We start from the raw sequence: 26,792 nt of genomic DNA, 5'->3' as shown, positions 1-26,792 counted from the left end.
CTATTTGGAAGGCCAAGGTGAGCAGGTCACTTGAGGTCAGGAGTTCGAAACCAGCCTGGCCAACATGGTGAAACACCGTCTCTACTAAAAATACAAAAAAAAAAAAAAAAATTAGCCAGGCATGGTGGTGGGCACCTGTAATCCCAGCTACTTGGGAAGCTGAGGGAGGAATTCAAGAATTGCTTGAACCTGGGAGGCAGAGGTTGCGGTGAGCTGAGATCGCACCACTGTACTCCAGCCTGGGCAACAGAGCAAGACTCCATCTCAAATAATAATAATAATAATAATACATTTTTTTAAAAGAAAAATATTTTTAAAACAATAAGCAAAGTTTGAATAAAGTGGGCAAATGGGTATGATTCTAAGCAGGCTGAAAAGTACTTTCATTTCTCTTGATGTCTAGAAATAACCACACACATTTGAGTCACCGGGTCAAACCTCAAGTGGCCTCTGGGATCACAAAACAGAATACCTGGGAAAACTTTGTTGTTGTTGTTGTTGCTAAGACAGGGTCTCACTCTGTCGCCTGGGATGGAGTGCAGTGGCACAATCATAGCTCATTGCAACCTTGACCTCCTGAGCTCAAATGATCCTCAAGCCTCAGCCTGCCAAGTAGCTGGGACCACAGGTGCGCACCACCATGCCTGGCTAATTTTTTTATTGTTCTTTCGTAGAGATGGGGCCTCACTATGTTGACCAAGCTGATTTCAAACTCCTGGCCTCAAGCCATCCTCCTGCCTCAGCCTCCAAAGTGCTGGGATCACAGGTGGGAAAACTCTCAAAACTAAGGATGTTTTACCTGAATCACAAAATAAAACATTCATTTCACACTTACCCCTAAGAAGTCCATGCAGATTTAACCTAAGGTTTTTTTTGTTGTTGTTTGTTTTTTTACCTTCCTTACAATTCAGACTAACATAAATTCACTACTTTCCTTTAAAGCATCGTAGAAGGTTGTAAGCAACCTTTCTGTTAAGAAAAGGAAAATCAAATCTCAGGCCCTGGCTCTAGTAAGTTAAGTCAGGTTGGGAATAGCAGAACAACTAAAAGCCCTGGGAGCTTACCCAGCCCTGGGTAAGCTCCCAGGAGGGAGCACTTCAGAGCATTCTAGACTCCCAAAGTCAGCCTAGAGAACACTGTTACTCTGCAGGGCTTCTGAGGGCACCCGGGACCATCTTTATGAGAGATCTAAACCCAGACTTTAGGAGGCTTTCCATGAAACTTCCAGTCAGATGTAACCTACAGCCAACACTGTGTGTATGTCAAGTGCTGGGTTTAGACGGGCGGAGGGGGGTGGGGGGGCGTGCATTTAAGAAGCACACTTCACTTCCCAGCTCTCACTCTCACCTGTTCTGAGTAATTATTAATCACCAAGTTAAAATTTATTTAGCATTTAACACATACACATTATTTACTCTTATGGCAATCGTGTAAGCCACTATTATCCACTGGTTGAAGGGCCCAAAGTTCAGAGAAGTCTGGTACGCGCTCCAAGATCACTTACAAATTCAACACTAACAAAGGCGCCAGGATTCAAACCTAAGCCCGACCCCAATACCAATGGCTCAGTACCGCCATGTTCTACAACATCTCATTGGCTAGAAAGTCACTGAAAATTCTAACAGTAGATAACCTGAATCTTAAGATCCTAAGACCACTTCCACAGGGAAATGAGACCTCATAGCATTTGTCTATGAGGGTTTTCCTGAAAACTTTTGACATCCACTGAGATTCGTGGCAAGAACCCAAGCCTCTCCCGTCAATATTCTCCAAGCTTCATTTTAAAAGCCCCAAATCTGGGAATCTTGACTATTGCACTCACTAGATTGCCAGCTACTCCAGAACAGGGATCATGATTTTTTTCTCTGTGTGTTCCAATGAGCATCTCATGGGCCACAGCCTGGGACTTCAGAGGCACCTGAAAAGTGCCCTCTGGATGAATGACTGGACTGGTGACAGCCCAGTGCCCTTGGCAGTCAGCGGAAGCCAACATCTGTTGCTTAAGGCCAAATCCAAAGCCTAACTAAGTATTTATTCAATTTCATTTCCAAGTTTTGCCTTTTCTGTTCCTTCTTATTCTAGCAGTACATAAACTATTACCTCCACTTACAAAGTACCAGCAGTACCTGGAAAAGGTAGACATCTCCAAAGGAGTTGCTGAGGCAGAACACATTTTCTTTCTTGGGATGTTCTGGAACAGACTGCACTACGCTGTCTTCTGCAAACAGAGCACACCGAGGGGCACTGCTCTGATCCATGGAATTCTTCCCATAGGTCTCATAAAACAGCAGCGTGCATCCTGTGAAACAGAGAAACAAAATAACATCCCGGTCAGACCTGGAGATGTAGGAAAGGACTGGGAGGGTAAGTGACACACTTTTTTAAAAACACCTGAGTGAGACAATCATGTGACAGATACATGGTAAACAAGGAAAAGTGGCATCTGAAGTATACCTAGTTGTATCAGAATGAACTTGAATGAAAATGAGATGTCTTTGTAAATGTAATATCAGTAATAACAATACCAAATAATAAGTTGTTGCTTAACTCTTCTAAAGTACTCCACATGCACTGGCTTATTTAATCCCTATAGAGGCCCTAAGGTGGGCAGCGTTATTTAGCCCATTCCACTGTAACCCAAAAAGTATCTAGAACAGGTGTCGATCCATTGAGAAGTTTATTTTGCCAAAGTTATGGACATGCCCAGAGGAGGAGAACACAGAATCACAGAAACAGTCTGTGGTCTGCGCTTTTCTCCAAAGACGATGTTGAGGGCTTCAATGTTTAAAAATTAAAAGTGGGCTGGAGAGGAAAGAGGGAGAGCGTGGTAATCTACCTGCTGCAAGGGAAAAGGAGCAGGCAGGGGAACTGTCCATCACGTAATCATCCAGCACTTGGTGAATCAGCACTTTACATAAGATAAGGTGAACACAGAGTAGCTAGCACCTGTGGGGATATTTAACCTTTTATCTGTAGCTCCTGCTTAGAAAGAAAAGGAAAGGCAGCTTCTTGCATGACTCAGCTTTCAGCTTAATTGTTTTGTTTTCCTTCTGGCATCAGGAATTGAGGTCCCCAGGTTTTATTTTCCTTTCACACTAAAAATGAGAAAACTGACAGATCGAATTCCTCGCAGGGGTCCCACCGCTGCACCGTGGAGCAGCAGGGATGTGAACTCAGGCCCTCTGGCCCCAAAGCCCTCATCCTTAAGCACAACACCACATTATTTAGGGAATCTCAATGTGAGAGGCCAAAGAAAATCCCACACTCACTTACTCCATTGACCATCAATGGGAACAAGAAATTGAACATACCTAGGGGACTCTGCCATTTATGAGGAAGTACCCAGTTTGTTCTCCAAATGCCATGTAAAATAGCTTAATTTTTACTATTTCCTTTTATCTCATAGTAATGGAAAACAATACTTAGGCTAAGGGAGAAAAGTGAAACTAATAGAAAACATTACTTAGACTAAGGGAGAAAAGTGAAACTAAATGTGCCTGAATTTTCAAACATTACTCTAAAAATACTGCAACATATGCTTTTAAGTACTTATTTTTCCCCTCATAAGCAAATAAAGTATTGCATGGAGAAGTTATTAAGAGTTTGCTTCATTAATTAGAAATTGCATTATAATTATTAGACACAACTTTTAAGCAAATTAATGCTTCTAAAATGCTCCCAAATGTGTCCTCTTGTATAGGTTAACTATCCCCTCAAATCTGTATCCAATAAACTTTTTGACCGCTTCTCATGTGGTAACCTCCAGCATACAAATACCAATGACATGACCGCCATCTGGGTGCTTCGCAAGTGCCTTTCACATTGACAGGAAAGAAACACCAGCCTGCCTTCACTGTAAACAAATGCCTGGGGCCCACTTCATGGTACTTTATCCCACTGTGTTTGCACCCTCATTCATAAAAGTTCAGACGTTTTGAAAACTATTTCAGTCTTTCCAATTTCATTACTTCCTTTAAAAATAAGTCTTGATATGAACAAACAAGTTTATACCATAGAACTGATAACAGCACACACGAGCCAAGAGAGAAAGACGCCTGCTCCAAGCTCGGACTTCGGAAACAGTACTTTCTCCCTCCGTGGTACTTTATGATCTCAAGAAACTGCACATTTGCTCCTCCCCGCAAATAAAACTCATCTAAACTAACACGCTGACAGAACTCAAGTATTACAAACAAGGGAAAGTAGCAAGAGGTTTACAGCCAGAGCTCCTTCTTGCAGGCCTGGCCAGTTATCTTTTTCCAGCCACTGATGCAGCAGTTAAACAATAAACCAAGTCTTCCCATCGAGTAAGGCCCATCTGATGCTACTGTTGCACATGCTACAAGCCATGACCCAGGGCCGGGGACCAGGGCAAAGGGGCAGAGCAGCTCCAGCTGCACACACGTCCAAATTCTTTCCGATGGGTTCACGTTCACTTCCCAGCTTCCCTAACACTGGAATCCCAACAGCCACAGTTTAAATCGTGGCATCTAGAGGAAATGAATGCAAACCTTGGGCCAATGCCAAAATGTCACCAAACCTAACAACCCATGGACAACAGACTACCGCTCTAACTTGGAGGCACGAAATCAAAACAGGACATTTCACATTAGAGCCAGGCCAGGAAGTAAAACAATAGGCAGAATTTTGTGGCTATCGAATTTAAAAATCAGGAAATCAATCTTAACTCTATGACATCAAGTTCAACTTCACGGGACTCTGCATCTCTACGGGGCACTGGGGCCAGTGGAAACGGGCTGCACCCGGGTCAGTGAAGCCTCTGCCATTCACCCGGGTGCTGGAGGCCCCCAGCCCTGCCTCTGCCGTTCACCCCGGTGCTGGGGGCCCCCAGCCCTGCCTCTGCCGTTCACCCCAGTGCTGGGGGCCCCCAGTCCTGCCTCTGCCGTTCACCCCGGTGCTGGGGGCCCCCAGCCCTGCCTTTGCCGTTCACCCCGATGCTGGGGGCCCCCAGCCCTGCCTCTGCCGTTCACCCCGGTGCTGGGGGTCCCCAGCCCTGCCTCTGCCATTCACCCTGGTGCTGGGGGCCCCCAGCCCTGCCTCTGCCGTTCACCCCGATGCTGGGGGCCACCAGCCGTGCCCAGTCCCTACCAAGCACTGGTGCCGTTCACCCCGGTGCTGGGGGCCCCTAGCCCTGCCCAGTCCCTACCAAGCGCTGGTGCCGTTCACCCCAGTGCTGGGGGCCACCAGCCCTGCCCTGTCCCTACCAAGCGCTGGTGCCGTTCACCCCGGTGCTGGGGGCCACCAGCCCTGCCCTGTCCCTACCAAGCGCTGGTGCCGTTCACCCCGGTGCTGGAGGCCACCAGCCCTGCCCAGTCCCTACCAAGCGCTGGTGCCGTTCACCCCGGTGCTGGAGGCCACCAGCCCTGCCCTGTCCCTACCAAGCGCTGGTGCCGTTCACCCCGGTGCTGGGGGCCACCAGCCCTGTCCCGGCCCTACCAAGCGCTGGTCTTGGCTTGAGGGGTCGTTGACACTGGACGTTCTTGCTATGGTAGCAGAAAGAGAAAACAGATTGGCATAGCAATGGCAGTACAGGAATAGAGATGTAATATTAGTAGAAGTCTCACCCAGGGGAAAGAGGGCAATTAGTCTTGGTTTTCCCGCAAATCCACCTTTTCTATGACACCCTTTTGACCTCGCCTCCCTGCTGCTGGCCTATCTCGGGGCAGAATCACCAGTATCCTAAAATTAGTTTATGAACTCCTCCCCCGACACTGACTATCACTCAGTCTGTTGCACATTTTGAGGGAAGTCCCCAGTGAACTGCATGAAAATCCACTCACTGGAAAAGACAAATGGAAAGCAGAATTACCCTTGTTAAAAATTTATTACATCCTCCAAAGCCTTGAAAAACATGTATGTCCCTCGCATACCAGGTAGGCAGATAATCAGATGGCTTGTTAATAACGGCTCTCTCCAGAAAACTCCATTTATTTACATGGATACTTTAAGGATAATTTAAAAATTAGGCTTAAGAGTGTGTGTGTGTTACACATATATGTGTTTTTAACTAAGATTAAATCAAACAGTTAAGTCCAAGCATTACAACTTGGATTCTAAGCCAAGAAATTAGAACTCAACATACTGAATTCCCAGAGGAAAGAGGTGTAGAAAGCCACGTGGAAAAGGTTATGCTGGGGAAAAAAAACATCTTTATCACAAGTCTTGCCTTGGCTGCAAAGGAAAGGAAGAAATGTGTGCTTGATAACATTTATACTACAAAGCACCCTTTATCCATGGATCTTGAAGTGTTTTACAAGCAAACACCAGGAAAGCAGGACCTAGCCAAGACTACAAATCTAGCAATGCTCATTGACAACTCAGGTCCATCACTACCCCCTGAAGTTGGTAGCCAGAAGTTCCTGGTCTACCTTTTGGGATAAAATACAGGAAGCTGCCAATCAGCTCTTCCAGCCCTTAAGTGATATCTTCCTGAGTTTCCCTCAAGAAGCCTGCGACAATTTGGCTCTGGACAAATGTGGTCAGCAGCAGAGAAATAAAAAAGGGAGCATCTTTCCACGTGCCCACAGCTGTCACTGTTGTTTTTTACATTAATTTAGAATCAGCCTGTCTCCCATCTATCAGTCCCATCCTAACCTCTGCAGGCCCAGAATAAATCCAGTGTCTCTTCTACACACTGCTGTTCACTCCCACCCAGTTCTTATTTTCTCCATGCTAAATATCCCTAGATCTTTATGCCCTCCTCCATGTAGCACGGCTCTAAATCTCCTTGTCGTCACCTATGGCCCTGCTTCTCAAAGAAGTATATTTTCTCTCTCTCTTTTTCCCCCTCTCACACACACACACACACACACACACACACAGTCACCCTGCCTCCCAGTCTAGCCCCCACCACTAGGGTGATGTATACTGGGGGTTTTCAAATCCATAGACAGGCAGGGAAGAAATTCTCAAAGAATTAATTTTAAGAAACAAATTTTACGCTTAAAAAGTAGATACATGACACATGATGGGGTAACGTGCATCCATTCTAAGTATTCATATCATGTGACTAGGCGGCAGCTTCAGACTATGATTCACAAACAGTCCCAGATGTTCACCCCTTAAGGGAACATGTTCACTCTTTTCCTATTTAGGGATCCTCCAGGAGAACCTTTCAAGGATCAATTTCTCATTTCCTAACAAATCTCCTGCAATATTGTGCCCACAAGGAGGGAAACGACCAGCTCTGACCAGGGCAAAGAAAGGAGAGACTGTCATCTCCTTTGCAAGAGATATAGCATCTCTAAGGAGGTAGCTGATGATCACATGACATCTCTAATGAGGTAGCTGATGATCACAGTGCATCTCTAATGAGGTAGCTAAAGACCACATTTGCTCTTTGAAATCACATTTACTTTTTCAGCCACATCACCTTGGAAACACATGGCCTGCAAATTAAACCCTGACATCTTTTTCACTCATAATACTTGTTTTGGTTTCTTTGTTTGTTTGTTTTTGAGAGGGAGTTTCACTCTTTTCACCTAGGCTGGAGTGCAGTGGCATGATCTCGGCTCTCTGCAACCTCCGCCTCCTAGATTCAAGCGATTCTGCAGCCTCAGCCTCCTGAGTAGCTGGGATTACAGGCACCTGCCATCATGCCAGGCTAATTATTGCATTTTTAGTAGAGATGGGGTTTCACCATGTTGGCCAGGCTGGTCTCAAACTCCCAACCTCAGGTGATCCACCCGCCTCGGCCTCCCAAAGTGCCAGGATTACAGGCGTGAGCCGCCACGCCTGGCCTCACTCATAATAGTATGCAGCCACATTTCCCTATCCTGTCCTTGGGTAGCTATCTGACTTCTAAACCTTAAAGCAGAACTTTCTTATCTCTTTAAATTTTAATCCTGCCAGATTCAACCCATTATTCCATCTTTCCAAATCATTTCTGTCATTCAATACAGAAAACTGCCTCTCCAGTATGGAAAAACTGGGGACGTTCTTTACCTTCCTCAGCCAGCCACAATGTCTACAAGCATCCAAACCTAGGGATGGAAAAGAGGACGGCAGCATGTGAGGAATGCTGGGCCCCTGGGCTCTGTAAACCCGCCGGCCTGCTAGGAAAAGGTATCACTTGGATATGAAACGCCTTTGCAAGTGCCCCTTTACCAGAGGACCAGAGGGGCTTGTGGTAACCAAGGCATGATGCCTGCCCTCCACGGTTGGGGGAACAGGGCTCCAACTGTTCAATAAGGGGCAAAGAAAAGCTAGAAAGGGGTAATTGAGAGGGCACCAGACATTGCATACGTAGTATTTGCAGATGTTTCTGCTCTCTCCTGTGACAGGGAAGGGCATCACTTGACGATGAGATTTGGCTTTCGAACAACACACTCAGCTCCTCTGACAAAGAGTCCCAGGGGGCTGTGCAGAATGCCAGAGGCTGTGAGGCAGCTCTGTGTGCATCTGCATAAATCAACACTGTACAGATTTGGAGCTTCTTTCTTCCTCAAGGCAATTATAGTTTTTAAATGGCAATGCTTATAAAAAACTTTTCTCATGTCAACAAAACAAATTCTTACTTCTATTGCCTTTATGTTAAAAAAAAAAAGACAGCTGGTCCATCAATGATAGACTGGATTAAGAAAATGTGGCACATATACACCATGGAATACTATGCAGCCATAAAAAAGGATGAGTTCCTGTCCTTTACAGGAACATGGATGAAGCTGGAAACCATCATTCTCAGCAAACTATCACAAGGACAGAAAACCAAACACCGCATGTTCTCACTCATAGGTGGGAATTGAACAATGAGAACACTTGGACACAGGGCAGGGAACATCACAAACTGGGGCCTGTTAGGGGATGGGGGAATGGGGGAGGGATAGCATTAGGAGATATATCTAATGTAAATGACGAGTTGATGGGTGCAGCAAACCAAAATGGCACACGTATACCTATGTAACAAACCTGCATGCACATTGTGCACATGTACCCTAGAACTTAAAGTATATTAAAAAAAAAGACAGCTGCACTTGTTAGTGATGACAATAAATAGACTTTGTTCATAAAGCTGGAATGACAAATCAATAATCCAGATGATATTCTTAGTTGCACAAACTGGAAATAAAACCTCTTTGGAGTTCTGAACATGTATAGAATGTGAAATTCAGAAGCTGCCTTCCAAACAACTAAACTACCTTTGGTTACTGACTTTTTTTTCTCCAAATCCAGCGAAAGTATCAAAAACGGTACAGGCATACCTATAAAATAAGCAATGAGTATTAAATCCAACCATTATAATAGGCCGGGCGCAGTGGCTCATGCCTGTAATCCCAGCACTTTGGGAGGCCACGGTGGACAACCTGCTTGAGGTCAGGAGTTAGGAGAGCAGCCTGGTCAACATGATGAATCTCCATCCCTACTAAAAATTAGACAAAACTTAGCCAGGTATGGTGGCCCACACCCGTAATTCCAGCTACTCAGAAGGCTGAGGCATGAGAATTGCTTGAGCCTGGGAGGCAGAGGTTGCAGTGAGCTGAGATCGTGCCATTGCACTCCAGCCTGGGCAACAAAGCAAGACTCTGTCTCAAAAAAATAAAAATAAGTAAAAAATCCAATAATTACTTATTGAACCACATAATACATGTGAATAGTATGTAAAGCCTATTTCACGGGTGTGAGAAAGTATCTGCATTAAGGCAGCCCATGGATCCTGTGTCAAACCCCTCATGTGAACTCAAATCAATGCTAGACTCTTGGCACTTCCTGGGAAGAGCACAGCTGGAGGAAACAATCCCCAGGGGCCTCAGCAGGTGACACTGCACTCACCTTTCAGCGTTACCCAGTACTGTTTCCATTTCCTTCGTGCCACCAGCTCAAGCTTCCTTTCCTTCTGCACAGTGACCAGGGGCTTGAAGAAGAGCCACCCGGCTTTCCGGACCACCCCCTGTTCCTTCTCAAAGAGCAGATCCAGCTGTTCCAGAGAGCTGAGTGACTCGCTGCTGGACTCGGCAGTTTCTGTAGATGTTTCTATGTTCTCAGTGTTGGTTCTGCTCATTTCCAACTCTCGCATGAAATTCTCATAAATGTTCTGCCGGAGGGGATCGCTGCCAATCGCATGTGTGGATTCACTTCTCTGAGACAGGATCTGAGCAGAGCCCCCTGACCACAGAAAAGCAGACGCCTGGGAGGATCCCTGCACATCTGTATTCAGTCCATCAGAGCGACTGTCAAAGTAGTCACTGCCCTCCTTGGACCTCGGCTCCTGTGAGAAACACACATGATCACCCATCAGAGCTTACAGCTATCCAAAGCATCCCTTCTTGAACACAGCATAAGTGTAATGCTGGTGGCTGCTAATAATGTAATGCAAAGCAAGATTCTTGTAACAAAAATACATCTTTAACCATCAAGTCTTCATATCAGAAAGAATTTTAAAAATAGTGTTGCCCAAGCCAATTTATATCCAGTAGAATTAGCGCTTAAAGAGGTAAATAAAATACCAATGGCTCTCCTAAATCTAACCTATGCTTAGCATCAAGAAATTAACTAGTATGTTTACAACACACTAGTGAAGATTACTAGAATGATCTTTCTTTCTTCATTGCTAACCATGAATCAGTATCTTTCCAGGAAAGAATTCATATTCTTGCAATTTATTTTTTCCCTGGATCATCTGAAAGGTAAATTAGAAAATTACTAGTACCAGGGTAGGGTGGGGAAGATAGGGACTCAGTATTGTTATGCAAAACCCAAAAACTTCTCTTCCTCTCCCTATAGTCCCCAGCTTCTGGCCAAGTGCCCAGGTCTAGACTTCTAGATTTTGAGATCTCTAGTAGCTTATTTTCGCAGTTCATATAGTAAAAATAATAGGTGGCGAGGGGGCTCATGCTTGTAATTCTAACACTTTGGGAGGCCGAGGCAGGTGGATTACCTGAGGCCAGGAGTTTGAAACCAGCCTGGCCAACGTGGTGAAACCTGTCTCTACTAAAAATACAAAAATTAGCCAGGCATGGCAGTGAGCACCTGTAATCCCAGCTACTCGGGAGGCTAAGGCAGGAGAATCACCTGAACCTGGGAGGCAGAGGTTGCTGTGAACCGAGATCGCACCATTGCACTCTAGCCTGGGCAACAAGAGCGAAACTCCATCTCAAAAAAAAAAATAATAATAATAATATACTTAGGATTCCTTATCTATGAAAGGTACTGGCTAGTAACTATAGCTTTTTTGTTTTTTGTTTTTTTTTTTTTTGAGATGCAGTTTCACTCTCATTGCCCAGGCTGGAGTGCAATGGCGCAATCTCGGCTCACTGCAACCTCCGCCTCCTAGGTTCAAGTGACTCTCCTGCCTTGGCCTCCCAAATAGCTGGGATTACACGCATGCGTCACTACACCCGGCTAATTTTGTATTTTTAGTAGAGATAGGGTTTCTTCATGTTAGTCAGGCTGGTCTCAAACTCCCAACCTCAGGTGATCCGCCCACCTCGGCCTCCCAAAGTGCTGGGATTACAGGCATGAGCCACCGCGCCCAGCCAGTTTTTTTCATAATTAATATTTCTTACTTAGAGAATTACTTTCATGAAAAAATATACTCATTTATTCATTCACATCCTTTCATTTGAGTACCTATTTTATTCTAGGTACTGGAGATATCAAAGACATGATTCTTAACTGCAGTATTTATTCCAACACAAAAATCAAACACAGGCAGCTCCAAATACAATTCATACTTATATAATAATGTTGCTCCCTGTGAGGACCAGGTGCATTGAACATCAAGTTGGCCATGCACAGAGCTGAAAACATAAAGACATTTCTCTAATATCTGGATTAGAAGTCTAGTTACTGAAGAAAAATAATTTGCATACAGGCTTTTCACTGGTAAATGGCAGTAATTAAAATTTTCAGGATAAAGTGAGCTTAACTTCTGACTCAAAAGGCACTGACATTCAACATTTATGGCTTAAATGAAGATAACTCTGCAGAGACACCAAGCACACTCAAGACTACTGAGCTGCTAGTGGGCTTTAGATTATATTTTCTTATGCATTAAAATAAAAATGATGGAAAACTGGGTCAAGGACCATTGATTAAAGGCCTTATTTTGAATATTACATTGTGTAGAGAGGTTTCCTTTTCAGAAATTTCACCCAAAAATCAAGTTGCAATTACTTGCTGTTTTGTAGGAGAATAATCACACAATTGGAGAGTACTTCCAAATACCCAGGAGCCATGAACAACTGCGCCCCAAGCAGATATTACAAATAGAAATATGATTTGCCACTGTTTACACTGCATCTCTAGTCATATTTATTTATACACTGATGCTTATGCATAACAGAGCAAATAAACCAGTTGCTGTGAGTCACTTGGACAGGAAACTTTCGAAATACTTAGAGTCTTTTTTTAAATTGTCACTTTGTTGCTTTTCAAAAACTCCTGGCTGGGCACAGTGGCTCACGCCTGTAATCCCAGCACTTTGGGAGGCCGAGGTGGGTGGATCACGAGGTCAGGAGATCGAGTCCAACCTGGCTAACACGGTGAAACCCTGCCTCTACTAAAAATATGAAAAATTAGCCAGGTGCGGCGGCACATGCCTGTAGTCTCAGCTACTTGGGATGCTGAGGCAGGAGAATCGCTTGAACCCAGGAGGCGGAGGTTGCAATGAGTAGAGATCATGCCACTGCACTCCAGCCTGGGCGACAGAGCAAGACTCTGTCTCAAAAGAAACACAAAACAAAACAAAAAACTCCTAAAAGGTGAAGAAACACTTCTCATCTAGCTAGTATTAACATTATCTCAGTTATAAATATGTCCCTCTGACTCATCACCCAAAAACACTGGAATTACCTCTGATACCCTGCGAGGGCCATGATGGAACGCTTCAAAACAAGCCCAACTCTGCCAGAGAAAGGCACAGAAGTCCCAAAGTTAAGCGTGACCTACACGCACTCTTGACACTGCTTCTCAAGTTACAGTGCCAACTTTTAAATGTTCAACCATAGCAAAGCAAGGATTTTCCTTTTTCAGAAATGGGGGGTGGGGTGGGGGGAATGCATTTTAGCATTTATAACTTATTCTTATACATAGGTATGAACTCTCCCAGTCTCTAATAAATTTCTAAATCTTTTTATCTAGAATCCTAATAGCCAGTCACTAATTTTCAGGCTAATAAAAAAGAGCCTTTAAAAAATATAGAATGTCTTTAAATAGGTTCGGCTAGAATTCTTAATCATCTGTTATGCGGATGAAACTAAGGTGCCTGCTATATGTATATATACACAAATCATATGATTTCCATTTCCATACAAATGACTTCACTTCCACCAAATTGAATAATCAGAAACAAGGGCTAATGTAACTTGATGACTAGGGCAGTACAGTAGAGTGGAGATAAGTAAAGACTCAAGAGTAAAAACTCAAGTCAGGTGGCTCATGCCTGTTATCCCAGCACTTTGGGAGGCCGAGGAGGGTGGATCACCTGAGGTGGGGAGTTCGAGACCAGCCTGACCAACATGGAGAAACCCCATCTCTACCAAAAATACAAAATCAGCTGGGCGTGGTGGCACACGCCCATAATCCGGATCAGCTACTCAGGACACTGAGGCAGGAGAATTGCTTGAGTGAGCCGACATGGCGCCATTGCACTACAGCCTGGGCAAAAAGAGCGAGACTCCATCTCAAAAAAAAAAAAAGAGTAAAAACTCAAAAGATGTCACTCTACAGAAAGACATGCACTGCAAGATTCCACTTATACGTGGAATCTGAAATAGTCCAACTCATTGAAGCAGAGAGTACAATGGTGGTTGCCAGGGACAAGAGAGGGAAATGGGAAGATGTTGCTCAAAGGGTACAAAGCTTCAGTTTTGCAGGAGGAATGAGTTCTGGAGCTCTAAGGTAAATAATGGTGACTACAGTTAATAATACTATATTCTATGCTTACAATTTGCTAAGATACTTTTTTTCAACAGAGCAAGACTCCGTCTCAAAAAATAAACAAAATAAATAAAATAAATGATAAAATTCTAATTCTTTGATTCTAACCAGTTTTTGTTGTTATTGTTGTTGTTGTTGTTGAGATGGAGTCTCACTCTGTTGTCCAGGCTGGAGTGCACTGGCGTGATCTCAGCTCACTGCAACCTCCACCTCCCAGGTTCAAGCGACTCTCCTGCCTCTGCCTCCCAAGTAGTGGCACTAACAGGCACATGCCAGCATGCCCAGCTGATTTTCATTAAAGATGGGATTTCGCCAAGTTGGCCAGGTTGGTCTCAAACTCCTGACCTCCAGTGATCCGCCTGCCTCAGCCTCCCAAAATGCTGGGATGACAGGCGTGAGCCACCACACCCGGCCCTAACCGGTTTGTTTTTAACTCTACAGGCACACAATTCAGAGTTAAGTTTTTGGACAATGCAGAATTGAAGGAGACCCAGTTCCCGTGGGTCGGAGAGGCAAGGAGGGTCACTTGACAGGAGAGGCAAGGAGGGATACTTGCCCGTGATAGAATGATTCACACACAGCAGCCACTGGTCTACATCTGAACCGAGTGGGAACTGACACTGAATGCAGCTCACTAGAGCCGCGTGTCAGCCAGGCCACATACACAGATGAGCAACACACTCAGTGCACATAAGAGATGCAGAATCATTGGCTCGATGCCACCACCAATTAGGGGATACAGTGGATGACAGCTGAACACAGGTGGGCACCATAACACTTGAATCAAAAAGGCGTGGACGTTGTCCAGCTGGGACTGCAGCCCTCGAGTAAGCAGAAGCTGCGTCTCCCATTCTGCTCAGCGGGGATCAGTTGTTTAGGAAATGGGAGCTGAGAGAAAAAAGTCAAGGAAATCTCTACTATTACGTGGTTTAGTCTGAAAAAGTGATAATCCAGGAGTAAAATCACTATATAAATTACTACAATATATTCAGGGATATGAAGAGGTCCTGAAAACAGGATGCTGATCGTCTGTTCTTCATCTCTGTGTGAAGGAAGAGGAGGGAGAACCGAAGCCCAGCACAGGAGGGGGTGGTGGAGGCAGACATGCTATACATCACAAGGAAGTAACGAAAGTCAAACTTCATAAATCTGAAGCAATCTACTCAAAAAAGTTATATTATTTTCCACCGCTAAATCTCTATATAATTTTATAATTTTATGTCTATCTAGGATGCAATTCTGCTAGAGACTAACTGCCCACACAAATTCCCTTCAACTCCATGACTTATGCAGAGTAATTTAAAAAGAAGCTTCTCCCTTATATAAATAATCCAAAATAAAAACAAATAACAAAACAACAACAAACTGAAAATCTAGCAATTGCCACTAGTTACCTAAAAAGGCAAACTATCACTTTTCTTCCTGGTGGAAAAGCCACTTTGCTCCCCCAGTAAAACTTTACATGCCATGATATAGAAGTATATTCATCATTCTTATTTTATCAGTTTTATCAGTATATATATTTTTCTATTACATGCACTTAGGTACAAGATATTTTCAGGATGCCATTAGCTATCTCCATGAGGAGGTTAAGATTACACATATAGGCCGGATGTGGTGGCTCACGCTTGTAATCCCAGCACATTGGGAGGCCGAGGCAGGTGGATCACCTGAGGTCAGGAGTTCCAGACCAGCTTGGCCAACATGGTGAAACCCCATCTCTACCAAAACACAAAAATTAGCCAGGCATGGTGGTGCACACCTGTAATACCAGCTCCTCCGGAGGCTGAGGCAGCAGAATCGCTTGGACACAGGAGGCAGAGGTTGCAGTGAGCCAAGATCGCACCACTGCACTCCAGCCTGGGCAACAGAGCGATACTCTGTTTCAAAAAAAAAAAAAAAAAAAAAAAAAAGATTACACATGTAGATATATCATCAACTTTTTTTTTTGGATGTACCAACTTAAGCATAGAAATTTTAATTTCATCAGAGTAATACCAAGTTCAACAAGCCTATTCAACCAAAAATTATGATAATCTCATCTGTTTTGTTTGGACTGTAAGAATGAGGTCTAGTAAAATTCTCAGATAACCAATTCTTTCAGGAATTCTCTCCAACTCTGTACTTAAAAAAAAAAAAAAAAAATTAAGACAGTCTCTCTTTGTTGCGCAGGTGTGATCTCAGCTCCCTGCGACCTCCGCTCCCAGGTTGAAGCAGTTCTCCTGCCTCAGCCTCCTGAGTAGCTGGGATTACAGGCACCCACCACCATGCCAGGCTAATTTTTGTATTTTGGGTAGAGACAGGGTTTTGCCATGTTGGCCAGGCTGGTCTCAAACTCCTGGCCTCAAGTGATCTGTCCGCTTTGGCATCCCCAAGTGCTGGGATGACAGGCATGAGCTGCCGCACTGGCTATGGCCAAGTCTTAAGATTAGGCCTGTGGAGTGCATGGAAGAGTGCAGGGACATGCACAGAACCAGAATGCTATTGACTGAATATTTGTTTCCCTCTTTCCCAAAACCCATGTTGAGGCCTTAACAACCAGTGGATGGTATTTAACTGACATTGTTGAGAGGTAATTGGTTTAGAGGGGGTCATGAGGGCAGAGTCCCCATGATGGGATTAGGGTCCTTATAAGAAGAGGAAAAGAGCCTAGACCTCCTGCTCTCTCTGCCATGTGAGGACACAGCAAGAAGGCGGCCGTCTGCAGCCAGGAAGAGAGCCCTCCCATCACACTGGCACTCTGACCTCTGACTTCCAGCCTCCAGAATTATAAGAAATAGATGTCTGTTGATTAAACCAAGTCCGTGGTATTTTGTTTGCAGCCCAAGCTGACTAAGACACGGGAAGATTAAAGTTGTGGGCTAAAAGTGAAAATATCTGAAACAAAAGAGAAAACAAACCCACACCTGAAAATGAGATGAGCCAGGCTTCCCACTGAACTCTTCACTTTTGCCAGATCATTTAAGCACCCCAACAACACTCTATGGGCTTCTACTAACCTTCCCCTTCTCCAGGTGGGGAAACTGTGGGGACCCTTCCCTCTGCTCTAAGATACGCTCACCTGGAGTTTCCTTTTCTTCCTCGAGAGGCTTCCCGTCCAGTCACTGATCCGTCGCATCCTGGCTTTGAGGGAGTCCTTCTTCGCGGTGTCCTCAACTAAGGCTTTGGGCTTCCGACAGGGGAGAGTGAAGGAACTGTACTGGACGGGGTCCCTGTGTGCCACCCTGGAGGGCACATCAATGTCGGAGGCAAAAGAGACGCGGTTGCTCAGGCTGGCGTGCGTGCCTATGTATTCATCAGAAAGGCGGATACCTGAGGGGGAGAGGCTCCCCAGGTTGGCATCTTTGTACAGTTCCCGGAGCGAGGAGAGGGAAGAGCTTTGGTTGAAAGGCTTTTCGGCATCACCAGGTGGCAAGCTGGTATGGAGGCTGGGGTCAGGCATGCCAGGGGCCAGGAAGGAGCCCTCAGCCTCGCTCAGCTCTCCAGCATTGCCCCAAGGGGAGTCATACCAGGATGACTCAGAACTCAGGGAGCTGCCTTTGCTGGACCGCAGGCGAGAGTCCGTGGGAGAGGGGCGATGGCTGGGCAGGGAATCAGCGCTGGAACCCCTCCTGGCTTCAGGCACAGGGGAGGTTTCCGATGCTAAGGTAGGTGAGTACCTCAGCAGCTGCACCGGCTCACTGGAGTCCTCTGCAGGCACTTTGCTGGGGTTGCCACCATTGTGGAACTCGACCCTTAAACACCCATCCAGCTTCCCCAGCGTTTTGATGAGCACTCTGGGGCTCTTGCGGTCTTCGCCCGGTGGGGTGGAGGCAATGCTCTCATTCCTCCCGTAGCAGTTGAGAAGGTGTCCGTTGCAGTCTCTGGAGGTGATGTGGTTATCTGCCAGCTCGTGGCCAACAGAGAGGAAGCCGTTCTCAGTTGAGAAAGCAGCACTGATGCCCTGGAAATCCTTCCCTGGGGCATTTTTCCTGTGCGTGGAGTAGGCAACACCTCTGGAGACCTTGCATGTGGGGCCACCGAGTCTCGATGCGTAAGGCTGGTTACTCTTAAAGTGAGAAAGGCAGCTTCGGGCCAGGGACCTGGACTTGTAACCTGCTCCGCTGCTTCCGTGACCCCATCCACGCAACGACTTTTCCTCTTTTGCATGAATGCCACGTATTTTCAGGGAGCAAGGAATTTGCTTAGCACCAGTAATAGTATTGCTATGATTTTTAGATCCTTGAAGGGTGTATTGACTCTCGGAGTTGCCCATTTTAACCTAAATTAAGAACAGTTGCATCAGTAAGACCGTGGCCTAAATTACATTCCATTATGACAGAACTTTCTAAAAAGAATGCCCTGCATATTACACAGCAACTTCAGTGCCTGGAAGGACTCAGAGGAGTAGGGACAAGAGTCAGTCAGTAGAACAGGCTCTCCTTATTTTGCAAGGCTACTCGTTAGCTAGACAGACAGCACTGCACACCTGTCTGCCAGTTATTTTAAAGACATTATTCATTATACAATATTAATTTAGAAGCTGAACAGGCATAAAAATCAGCTTATGAGAAAGATCTGCTTCAGGCTTGGTGTTGGGAGACTTTGAATGACTTTTTTTTTTGCTTTTTTTTTTCAGACAGGGTCTCACTGTTACCATCCAGGCTGGAGTGCAGTGCTGCAGTCACAGCTCACTGCAGCCTCGACTTCCTAGGCTCAAGTGATCCTCCTGCCTGAGCTTCCCAAGTAGCTGGGACTATAGGCACGTCCTACCACTCTCAAGCTTGGGCTTTTTTTTTTTCTTTTTTTAAAGATATGGTGTCTCGCTCTGTTGCTCCAGGCTGGTCTTAAACTCCTGGGCTCAAGAGATCCTCTTGCCTCGGCCTCCCAAAGTGCTAGCATCACAGGTGTGAGCCACCACACCTGACCAAACTAATGATTCTTGAAGAGAAAAATTAGGGCAAGTATCTTTATTCTGTCAGTCTAAACACATAGATCTCAGTGAGCAGAGAGATACATTTTCATTATACATAAACTACTGGTAGAGCTAACATCTCTCCATAGTATTTTGAGAGATTTTTGCTCAAAAACTACCACATTTTTATAACACCAGATACCAGGCTCTGTTGGGGCTCTAGGAATATCACAAAAGAAAAAGGCCTGGAAGTCCTCAAAAATGAGGCTGAGATGAAAAATGGGGGAAAAAATAAGAGCTCTCATTTGGGAAAGAAAAACATTTTAATAAAACTAATCTCTAGAGTTTTTCTAAAGACTTCAGTTGTCTTCACTTTAGAATACAATGAGAGAAATAAGTATGAAGCTGACTTAGAATAAGGGCATCAGAAAAATTTAATGTTAGACTCTTACTTCCTTGTAAAAACCCCAGTTTGCTCAAGGATTCTATTAGTTAAGCCAAATTCAAAGTGAAAAGGGGGAGAGGGAGGGAGGGAGGAAGGGAGGAAAGAAGAAACCATCTCTTTTGATTCTGAAATAATTTTTTTGAGGTGGGATCTTGCTATGTTGCCCAGGCTGGTTTCAAACCCCTGGGCTCAAGGGATTCTCCTGCCTCAGCCTCCCAAGTAGCTGGAACTACAGGCACATGCCACCATGCCCAGCTAGTTTCTCACTTAAACCAGTATATCACTATTTTAGGTCAGTTGGAGGTGATGCTCTTCTGGTGAGGTCTCCAGATATATTTAGTAGGCTTTTTATTTTTAATTCTTTTATATCTAAGAATGTGTTGCCACAAAACAGAAGTTAAATGGATTGACTTTTCTTTGGTGGTAATTATCAAATATTTTAAAACTAAAATTACTAGCCCAAATAATTAAACCTTTACTTATTACCTTAATCACAGTCATGCAACTTGACGTGACCCCCGAGGCACAAGGGTTGGGTTTACCTGAAGTCTAGTTTCTGCTCTGAGGGAGGTTAGTGGTCAGTAGGCTTTACATGGTCGTGGAAGCAACACAGCACATTTAACAAGCATGCAAAGTGAGTCCATGAAGTGAGCCTGAAAAACAGAAACGCAAGAAAACTCTGTGAAGCGTTTTGCTCCAAGCTCCCACAAAGTCAAAAGGAAGCTTTAACGCAAATTATATGAAGAAACAACTGGTGTCCAGGGTCACCGTTAAGGTAATAAATGAAATGTCTGTGAACCGTGTGATTCATCAGAGTCATCTGAAGCCAGAACTGCCCACCCAGTCTTGCAAAGGCCACCAACTCGACACCCAGTCTGCAGTCAAATGCATGCCTTTGTTTCAGGGGAGACCGCTCCAGTGAGTCATGCGTGGCTCATCTGTCACCACGACCAGGAAAACAACTCTCAGTCTCACAGGGCTGCAGGAGCATCGGGCTGGCGTGACGAGAGGTGGCCCTTGTTCTCTATTTGACCAAGCAGTAAAAACAAAGCCCAAAATGTAACATCACAGTGAATAGTCCTTGGTTAAAATAACTTAGCTTGTAGAGGTTGACCCCATAAACGAGATTAAAAGCTTTCTCAAGCACATGTTAGCAGGGGCAAGAGGTCTCCCTCTGAGGGATAAGGCAGGGCTTCTGAAAGGGAGGAGGGCTGGCTAAGATGGGGAGGCTCCCCTCTGGCCGTGCTCACTGCTGGACACAAAGCCACAGACACGGGAAGCAGAGGGGTGAGGGCTTAATAGTGACTTTTTGTTCTTTTTTTTTTTAAAAAAAATGTTTATTTGTAATTGTGGTCAAACATGGATAACATAACATTTTCCATCTTACTCTTTATTTATTTATTTATTTATTTGAGACAAGAGTTTCATTCTTCTTGCCCAGGCGGGAGTGCAGTGGCACAATCTCGGCTCATCACAACCTCCACCTCCTGGGTTCAAGCGATTCTCCTGCCTCAGCCTCCCAAGTAGCTGGGATTACAGGCATGAGCCACCACGCCCAGCTAATTTTGTATTTTTAGTAGAGACAGAGTTTCTCCATGTTGGTCAAACTAGTCTCGAAGTCCCGACCTCAGGTGATCTGCCCACCTCAGCCTCCCAAAGTGCTGGGATTACAGGCATGAGCCACCGCGCCTGGCCCATCTTACCCATTTTTAAATGTACAGGGCAGCAGTAAGTACACTGTTGTACAACCGTCACTGACATCCATCTTCAGAACTCTTTCCATCTTGCAGAACAGAAACTCTGCACCCATTAAACAGCAACTCCCCAGTCCCACAGCCCCTGGCAACCGTCATTCTACTTTCTCTCTCTATGAATTTGAGGACTCTAGATACCGCATATAAGTGAAAGTATTTGTCTTTTTGCAACTGGTTTATTTCACTTAGTATAATGCCCTCAAGTTTCATCCACGTGGTAGCAGGTGTCAGAATTTCCTTCCTTGTTAAGGCTGAATAGCATTCTATTACATGTGCATGCCACATTTTGTTTATTCATTCATCCCATAGAGAGACACTTGGGTTGCTTCCACCTCTTGGCTATTATGAATAATGCTGCTATGACCATGGGTGTTTAACTAGCTCTTCCAGACCCTGCTTTCAATTCTTTAGGCTATATACCCAGAAGTGGAAATGCAATAGCATTAGGTTATTCTATTTTTATTTTATTTTTAGAAAATAAACTATTTATTGTCATAAGCACACCATTTAGTTTATTCTATTTTTAATTCTTTTTTCTTTTTTTTGGAGACAGTCTTGCTCTGTCATCCAGGCTGGAGTGCAGTGGCACAATCTCGGCTCACTGCAACCTCCGCCTCCCAGGTCCAAGTGATTCCCCTGCCTCAGCCTCTCGAGTAGCTGTAGTTACAGGCGCGCACCATTACACCAGATAATTTTTCTATTTTTAGTAGACAGGGCTTCACCGTGTTGGCCAGGCTGGTCTCGAACTTCCGGCCTCAAGTGATCCACCCACCTCGGTCTCCCAAAGTGCTGGGATAACAGGCGTGAGCCACCGCGCCCAGCCCTATTTTTAATTCTTTACGGAACCGCCATACTGTTTTCCACAACAGCTGCAGCATTTTACGTGCTCACCAACAGTGCAGCAGAGCTCCAATTCCTCCACATCCTCAACCACGCTTGTTATTTTCTGTTTTTTGACAGTAGTCATCCTAATGGACATAGGCGGTATCTCATTATGGGTTTCATTTGCATTTCTCTAATGATAAGTGATATTGAGCCATCTTTTTCATGTGTTTATTGGCTATTGTATATCTTCTTAGGAGGGTTCAATGGCAACTTTTTTTTTTTTTTTTTTTTTTTTTTTTTGAGACAGAGTCTCACTCTGTTACCCAGGCTGGAGTGCAGCGGTACAATCTCGACTCACTGCAACCTGTGCCTCCCGGGTTCAAGTGATTCCCCTGCCTCAGCCTCCTGAGCATCTGGGATTACAGGTGCCTGCCACCACACCCAGCTAATTTTTGTATTTTTAGTAGAGATGGGGTTTCACCATGTTAGCCAGGCTGGTCTCGAACTCTCAGGTGATCCACCCGCCTCGGCCTCCCAAAGTGCTGGGATTACAGGCATCAGGCACTGCACCCGGCCTCAGTGGTGACTTTTACAGTTAGTGGGAGGAGAAGCAAGACCCTGGAGCTAGGTTCCTCTAACAAAGACAAAGACAAATCTCCTGCCTGAGTCTATCCACGCAGATACATTTTAAATTAAAAAAAAAAAAAAATCAAATAGATTTTCCACTTGGCCATTGGCAGGAAATCCAATAGCTCAGCCTCTAATTACTGACGACTGAGAAGGTGCCTGCTATGCTGCCAGTACCCTACATTTTAGTAGGCAGCTGTGCCACACATCTAAAAAGGGGATAGCAACTGCTAGACATGCCACTAGAACCTGGCCCCATCTCACACATGGGGCTGGACCACAAGAACCCCACCTTTTAAAAGTCCAAAACCAGCTGGGTGTGGTGGCTCACGCCTGTAATCCCAGCACTTTGGGAGGCCGAGGCAGGGTGGATCACCTGAGGTCAGGAGTTCGAGACCAGCCTGATCAACATGGAGAAACCCTGTCTCTACTAAAAAATATAAAATTAGCCAGGCATAGTGGCGTATTCCTGTAATCCCAGCTACTCAGGAGGCTGAGGCAAGAGAATCGCTTAAACGCCAGAGGCAGAGGTTGTGGTGAGCCAAGATTGCACCATTGCACTCCAGCCTGGGCAACAAGAGCAAAACTCAGTCTCAAAAGAAAAAAAAAAAGTTCAAAACCTGGCTGGGCATGGTGGCTCAAGCCTGTAATCCCAGCACTTTGGGAAGCCGAGGCAGATGGAGCACTTGAGCCCAGGAGTTCGAGACCAGCCTGGCCAAAATGGTGAAACTCCATCTCTACTAAAACTACAAAAAAATTAGCCAAGTGTGGTAGCACACACCTGTAATCCCAGCTACCTGGGAGGCTGAGGTGGGAGAATTGTTTCAATCGGGAGGCAGAGGTTGCAGTGAGCTGAGATCAAGCCACTGGACTCCAGCCTGGGCGACAGACACAGCAAGACTGTCAACTCTGTCTCAAAAATGATGATGATAATAATAAATAAATAAAGTTCAAAGCCTGAGCTGTTGCTCTGTCTTAGCTACCCTTTTATTTTTTAACTGAGAGAACTACAAATCGCCAGAGAAGCTCCTGGCTGCTGCCACTCAGACTGTCACAGTGAGTGGATCAGAGTGAGCCTTCATTTGTTTCCTTTCGTAAAGACCAAGGTCCAGGAATGACACTGGAGGCGAAAGGCTCCCGGCCGCTCACTCCTCAACCACCTCTCTTTGTCAGCCTTCCCGAGCTACAGCACACACTGCACAGGCCCTGAGCTCACCAAAACCAGTGGACAAAACTGCAATTGAGTGGCCGACTGTGTCAGCTGCTCACGGACACACAAAGAGGCCAGAATTCAAAGCCGCAGAATCGCTCCCAGGTGGAAGTTTCTGCCCCAGCGGCAGGTTAGAACCTAAGCTCATCTTACTACTTTTGCAATTAAATAGCTACATTTTTTTATTTCATGGGATATTTCTAAAAACATAGGAGACCCCCATCCTCTACTGGATGCTGTGCACTCAAGGCCTAGCACCTGGAGGCTCACATAAGCACTCAATGACACCTGTGGGACCAAATGACAGCAATTCATGTGCTACACAGTTGATGCGGACCCCAGACCAAGGGCGGGAATCCTTACCAGGTATGACAGAAAGACTGGTGTATCAACTCACGAGGATACATTTCCATAATTAAGACAGAGAAAAGCAAAAAGGGAGTGACAGAAATATAGAACAATGTGCATTTTCCCATATGCATAATGCTGACCAAATGTGCAATGTTGGGTCAATCCTGGAAGAAGAAAAAAAAAAAAACAGCCTTAAACAGTAGGAGGAAGAATGTATCCAATATTTATGAGAAATTTATTGACAGGAAGGATACTCCCTGAGGGAAGCTAAGTAATTATTGTCCCTGAGGAGTTTGACAAATTGAACAGATATTTATCTGTCATGCTTCAGCTATGATTTTTGTCTGGAAGCAAGGGAATATTTAAGGCAAATGTTCAGTAACCTCTGGCCCCCTGACTCCTTTACTAAAGGAATTTTATGATATTCAAGTTTAAAAAGTATTTTAGTTAATAGAAAGGGGGCTGAAAAAAATTTAAAAAACAACAGATTTCATTCATGTAAACTCTTCAAAAAAAAAAAAAAAAAGAGTACTTTAAAGGGCCTGGTGTTTACAAATAGCAAAAGGATGTATAGGTACAGTCACCCGCAGCAACCCCTGTGAAGGTATCCTAACCTGTGGGAAGAGGTATGAAGTATAACAATGTGTGGCGAGGCCCAGGGCTGGTAGAGACATAATTTAAGTGAAGTCACTCTGGAATAATGTGGCACCAAGAGTGTGTATACTTAGCAAACATTTATGCTGTGTACAAACTTTTTTATAATTATTTTTTATTTTCGGGACAATTAAATATTGGAATTTTAAAAAATTTATCACAATGACGTGGACCTAAAACAAAAAAAAAATCCTACCTTCCATTCTCCATTCCCTCCCAATCCCCAAAATCCTACCTCCCATTCTGCATTCCCTCCCAGTCCCCAAAATCCTACCTCCCATTCCGTATTCCCTCCCCAATCCCCATTCACATGAGTATGCTCTGTAGCTTTTCAAGCTAAAATGACAAAGAGTGGAAGTTTTTCTTTTTTAAAAGTGTGATCAATAACCACACCAGAAGTGTGCAGCAATGTGGAGGAATGTCCTAAGTATGCCATCACAATCCCAACAGCCACTGTCATCTACTGAGTCCCAGGGAAAAATAGCTTTCAGGAGGAAATTCGAGATTTACCTTTTCTTCATTTGCCTTTAGCCTGGGCTTGATTGGATGAGTCAGATTCCCAAATTCTCTAGTTCCATGTAGTGTGGCATTTATAGCAAAGAAAACTAGAATCGTCCGCCTCTGCTTTGTCTCTGGACTGAGGCCCTGAGCTGGCTGCCCAGATGGAGCAACTGAAGGGGAATAGGAGGAAACCCTCCGGGTGGGCAGATGGTGCTGAGCCTCTGAGGCCTGATAGGAGGGTGGGGGCTGGATCGGGGAGAGCGAACAGAATGGAGCCACTGCAAAAAAGCAGATCTACAGCTGGCCGAGACTGTGAGAGGAAGCACAAGTGCTACTACCAGGAGATACCAACAGGCTTCACGTCGCTCCAGAGAGATTTTTATACTAAACTAGGACCCTCATCCTAGTCCCAGGCAAATACTTCAGATAGGGACAAGAGCCAGATAACAAAAGGGCTAACCATCACTAACCATAACAATATCTACTTGGTTTTCTTTATTTGGGGAGGGTCGGGGACAGCTTTAACCACTAACGAGAGGAGTCTCCGTAAATTCTAGTCTGGTTTGTGTCAGCGAACTCGGGTTAAGCCCTGCTTCTGTCTCTCAAACAGCATGTGAGACTTTGGGCAAACTGCTCAAGCTTTCTGAATTTCTTTTTCCTCATTTGCAACTTGAGGATAAAAATATCTGCCCTACTACCTCACAGACTGAGAATCAAGTGTAGAAATATATGTGAAACCACCTAAAATACTGTGAAATGCAACAGAGTACTATTATTAATTTGTAGTTATAAGTCTAATTTTGTATGTTATGATATCAGATCTCATTATAACTGCTGTTTCAGGTCTGTCATTACCTACTCATTATTCAATAATGCAACACAAAGTATTATTAAATTTTAGTTTTAAGTCTGATTTTGTATATTATGATATTAGATCTTATTAAAACTGTCATTTCAGATCTTTCATTACCTATTATTAAATTAAATATTATATATAGATATAGATAAATTTAGAATCTTCTAGGTTTTAGCATTTCATTTTAATCAATTCCCCCAAATTATTACAGCATATAATACTACCTAATTTGCAAGCAGTCTATCAAATGTAAAGAAAACCAGTGACACAAGCCATACACTCTCATTAGTAGATACTCACGTTAGAAAATGTAAGAAAATAACCTGAATGCGCATTGAACTGGTACAACCTTAAAGCAGTCATTCTCAACTACGGCGATTTTGCCCCCAAGGGACATTTGGCATGTCTGGGAATATTTTTGGTTGTCACAACTGGGGTCTGCTACTGTCACCTAGTGGGTTAAGGCTAGGGGGATACTACTGAACCCCATACAACATACAGGACAGTTCACCACAACAAATAATTAATTATCTGGCCTAATATGTCAATAGTTCCAAAGCTGAGAAATCCTGCCCTGAAGTTTTATTATTGTCTCTATCACTGAAAATATTAAAACTCAGGACAAATGTGCCTAAAAATCTAAAACAAAAGCATTCAACTCTACCAGGGATCCAAACTTACTAATAAACTCTGTAAATACTGCCAGAATCTGTTTCTCTCATCCTGAGTCAATGAACTACACTCAGAATGCATGAATTGAATACCAAGACTTGAAGGAG

General features: G+C 44.5%; 1 protein-coding gene across 3 annotated transcripts in view; it reads right to left on the bottom strand.

Annotated features, from left to right (window-relative positions):
* The window catches only part of TIAM2 (TIAM Rac1 associated GEF 2), a 131,323-nt gene extending 111,447 nt beyond the window's left edge, over window positions 1–19,876 (bottom strand). For all 3 annotated transcript variants that reach the window (XM_054558358.2, XM_054558352.2, XM_054558355.2), the window contains exons 1-4: window positions 19,778–19,876; window positions 16,958–18,157; window positions 9,790–10,225; window positions 2,127–2,299 (exon numbers count right to left, since the gene is read on the bottom strand). In XM_054558358.2, coding sequence (XP_054414333.2) covers window positions 2,127–2,299; window positions 9,790–10,225; window positions 16,958–18,151 — 1,803 coding nt within the window. In that variant the 5' untranslated portion in view covers window positions 18,152–18,157; window positions 19,778–19,876. The remainder of the gene's footprint in view (window positions 1–2,126; window positions 2,300–9,789; window positions 10,226–16,957; window positions 18,158–19,777) is intronic.
* Window positions 19,877–26,792: the final 6,916 nt, after the last annotated feature.

This window comes from Pongo abelii, chromosome 5 (assembly GCF_028885655.2).
Source record: "Pongo abelii isolate AG06213 chromosome 5, NHGRI_mPonAbe1-v2.0_pri, whole genome shotgun sequence".
NCBI classification, from domain to species: Eukaryota; Metazoa; Chordata; class Mammalia; order Primates; family Hominidae; genus Pongo; species Pongo abelii.
The sequence above is the reverse complement of the archived record's forward strand: the minus strand, read 5'-3'. Positions and strand labels throughout refer to the sequence as shown.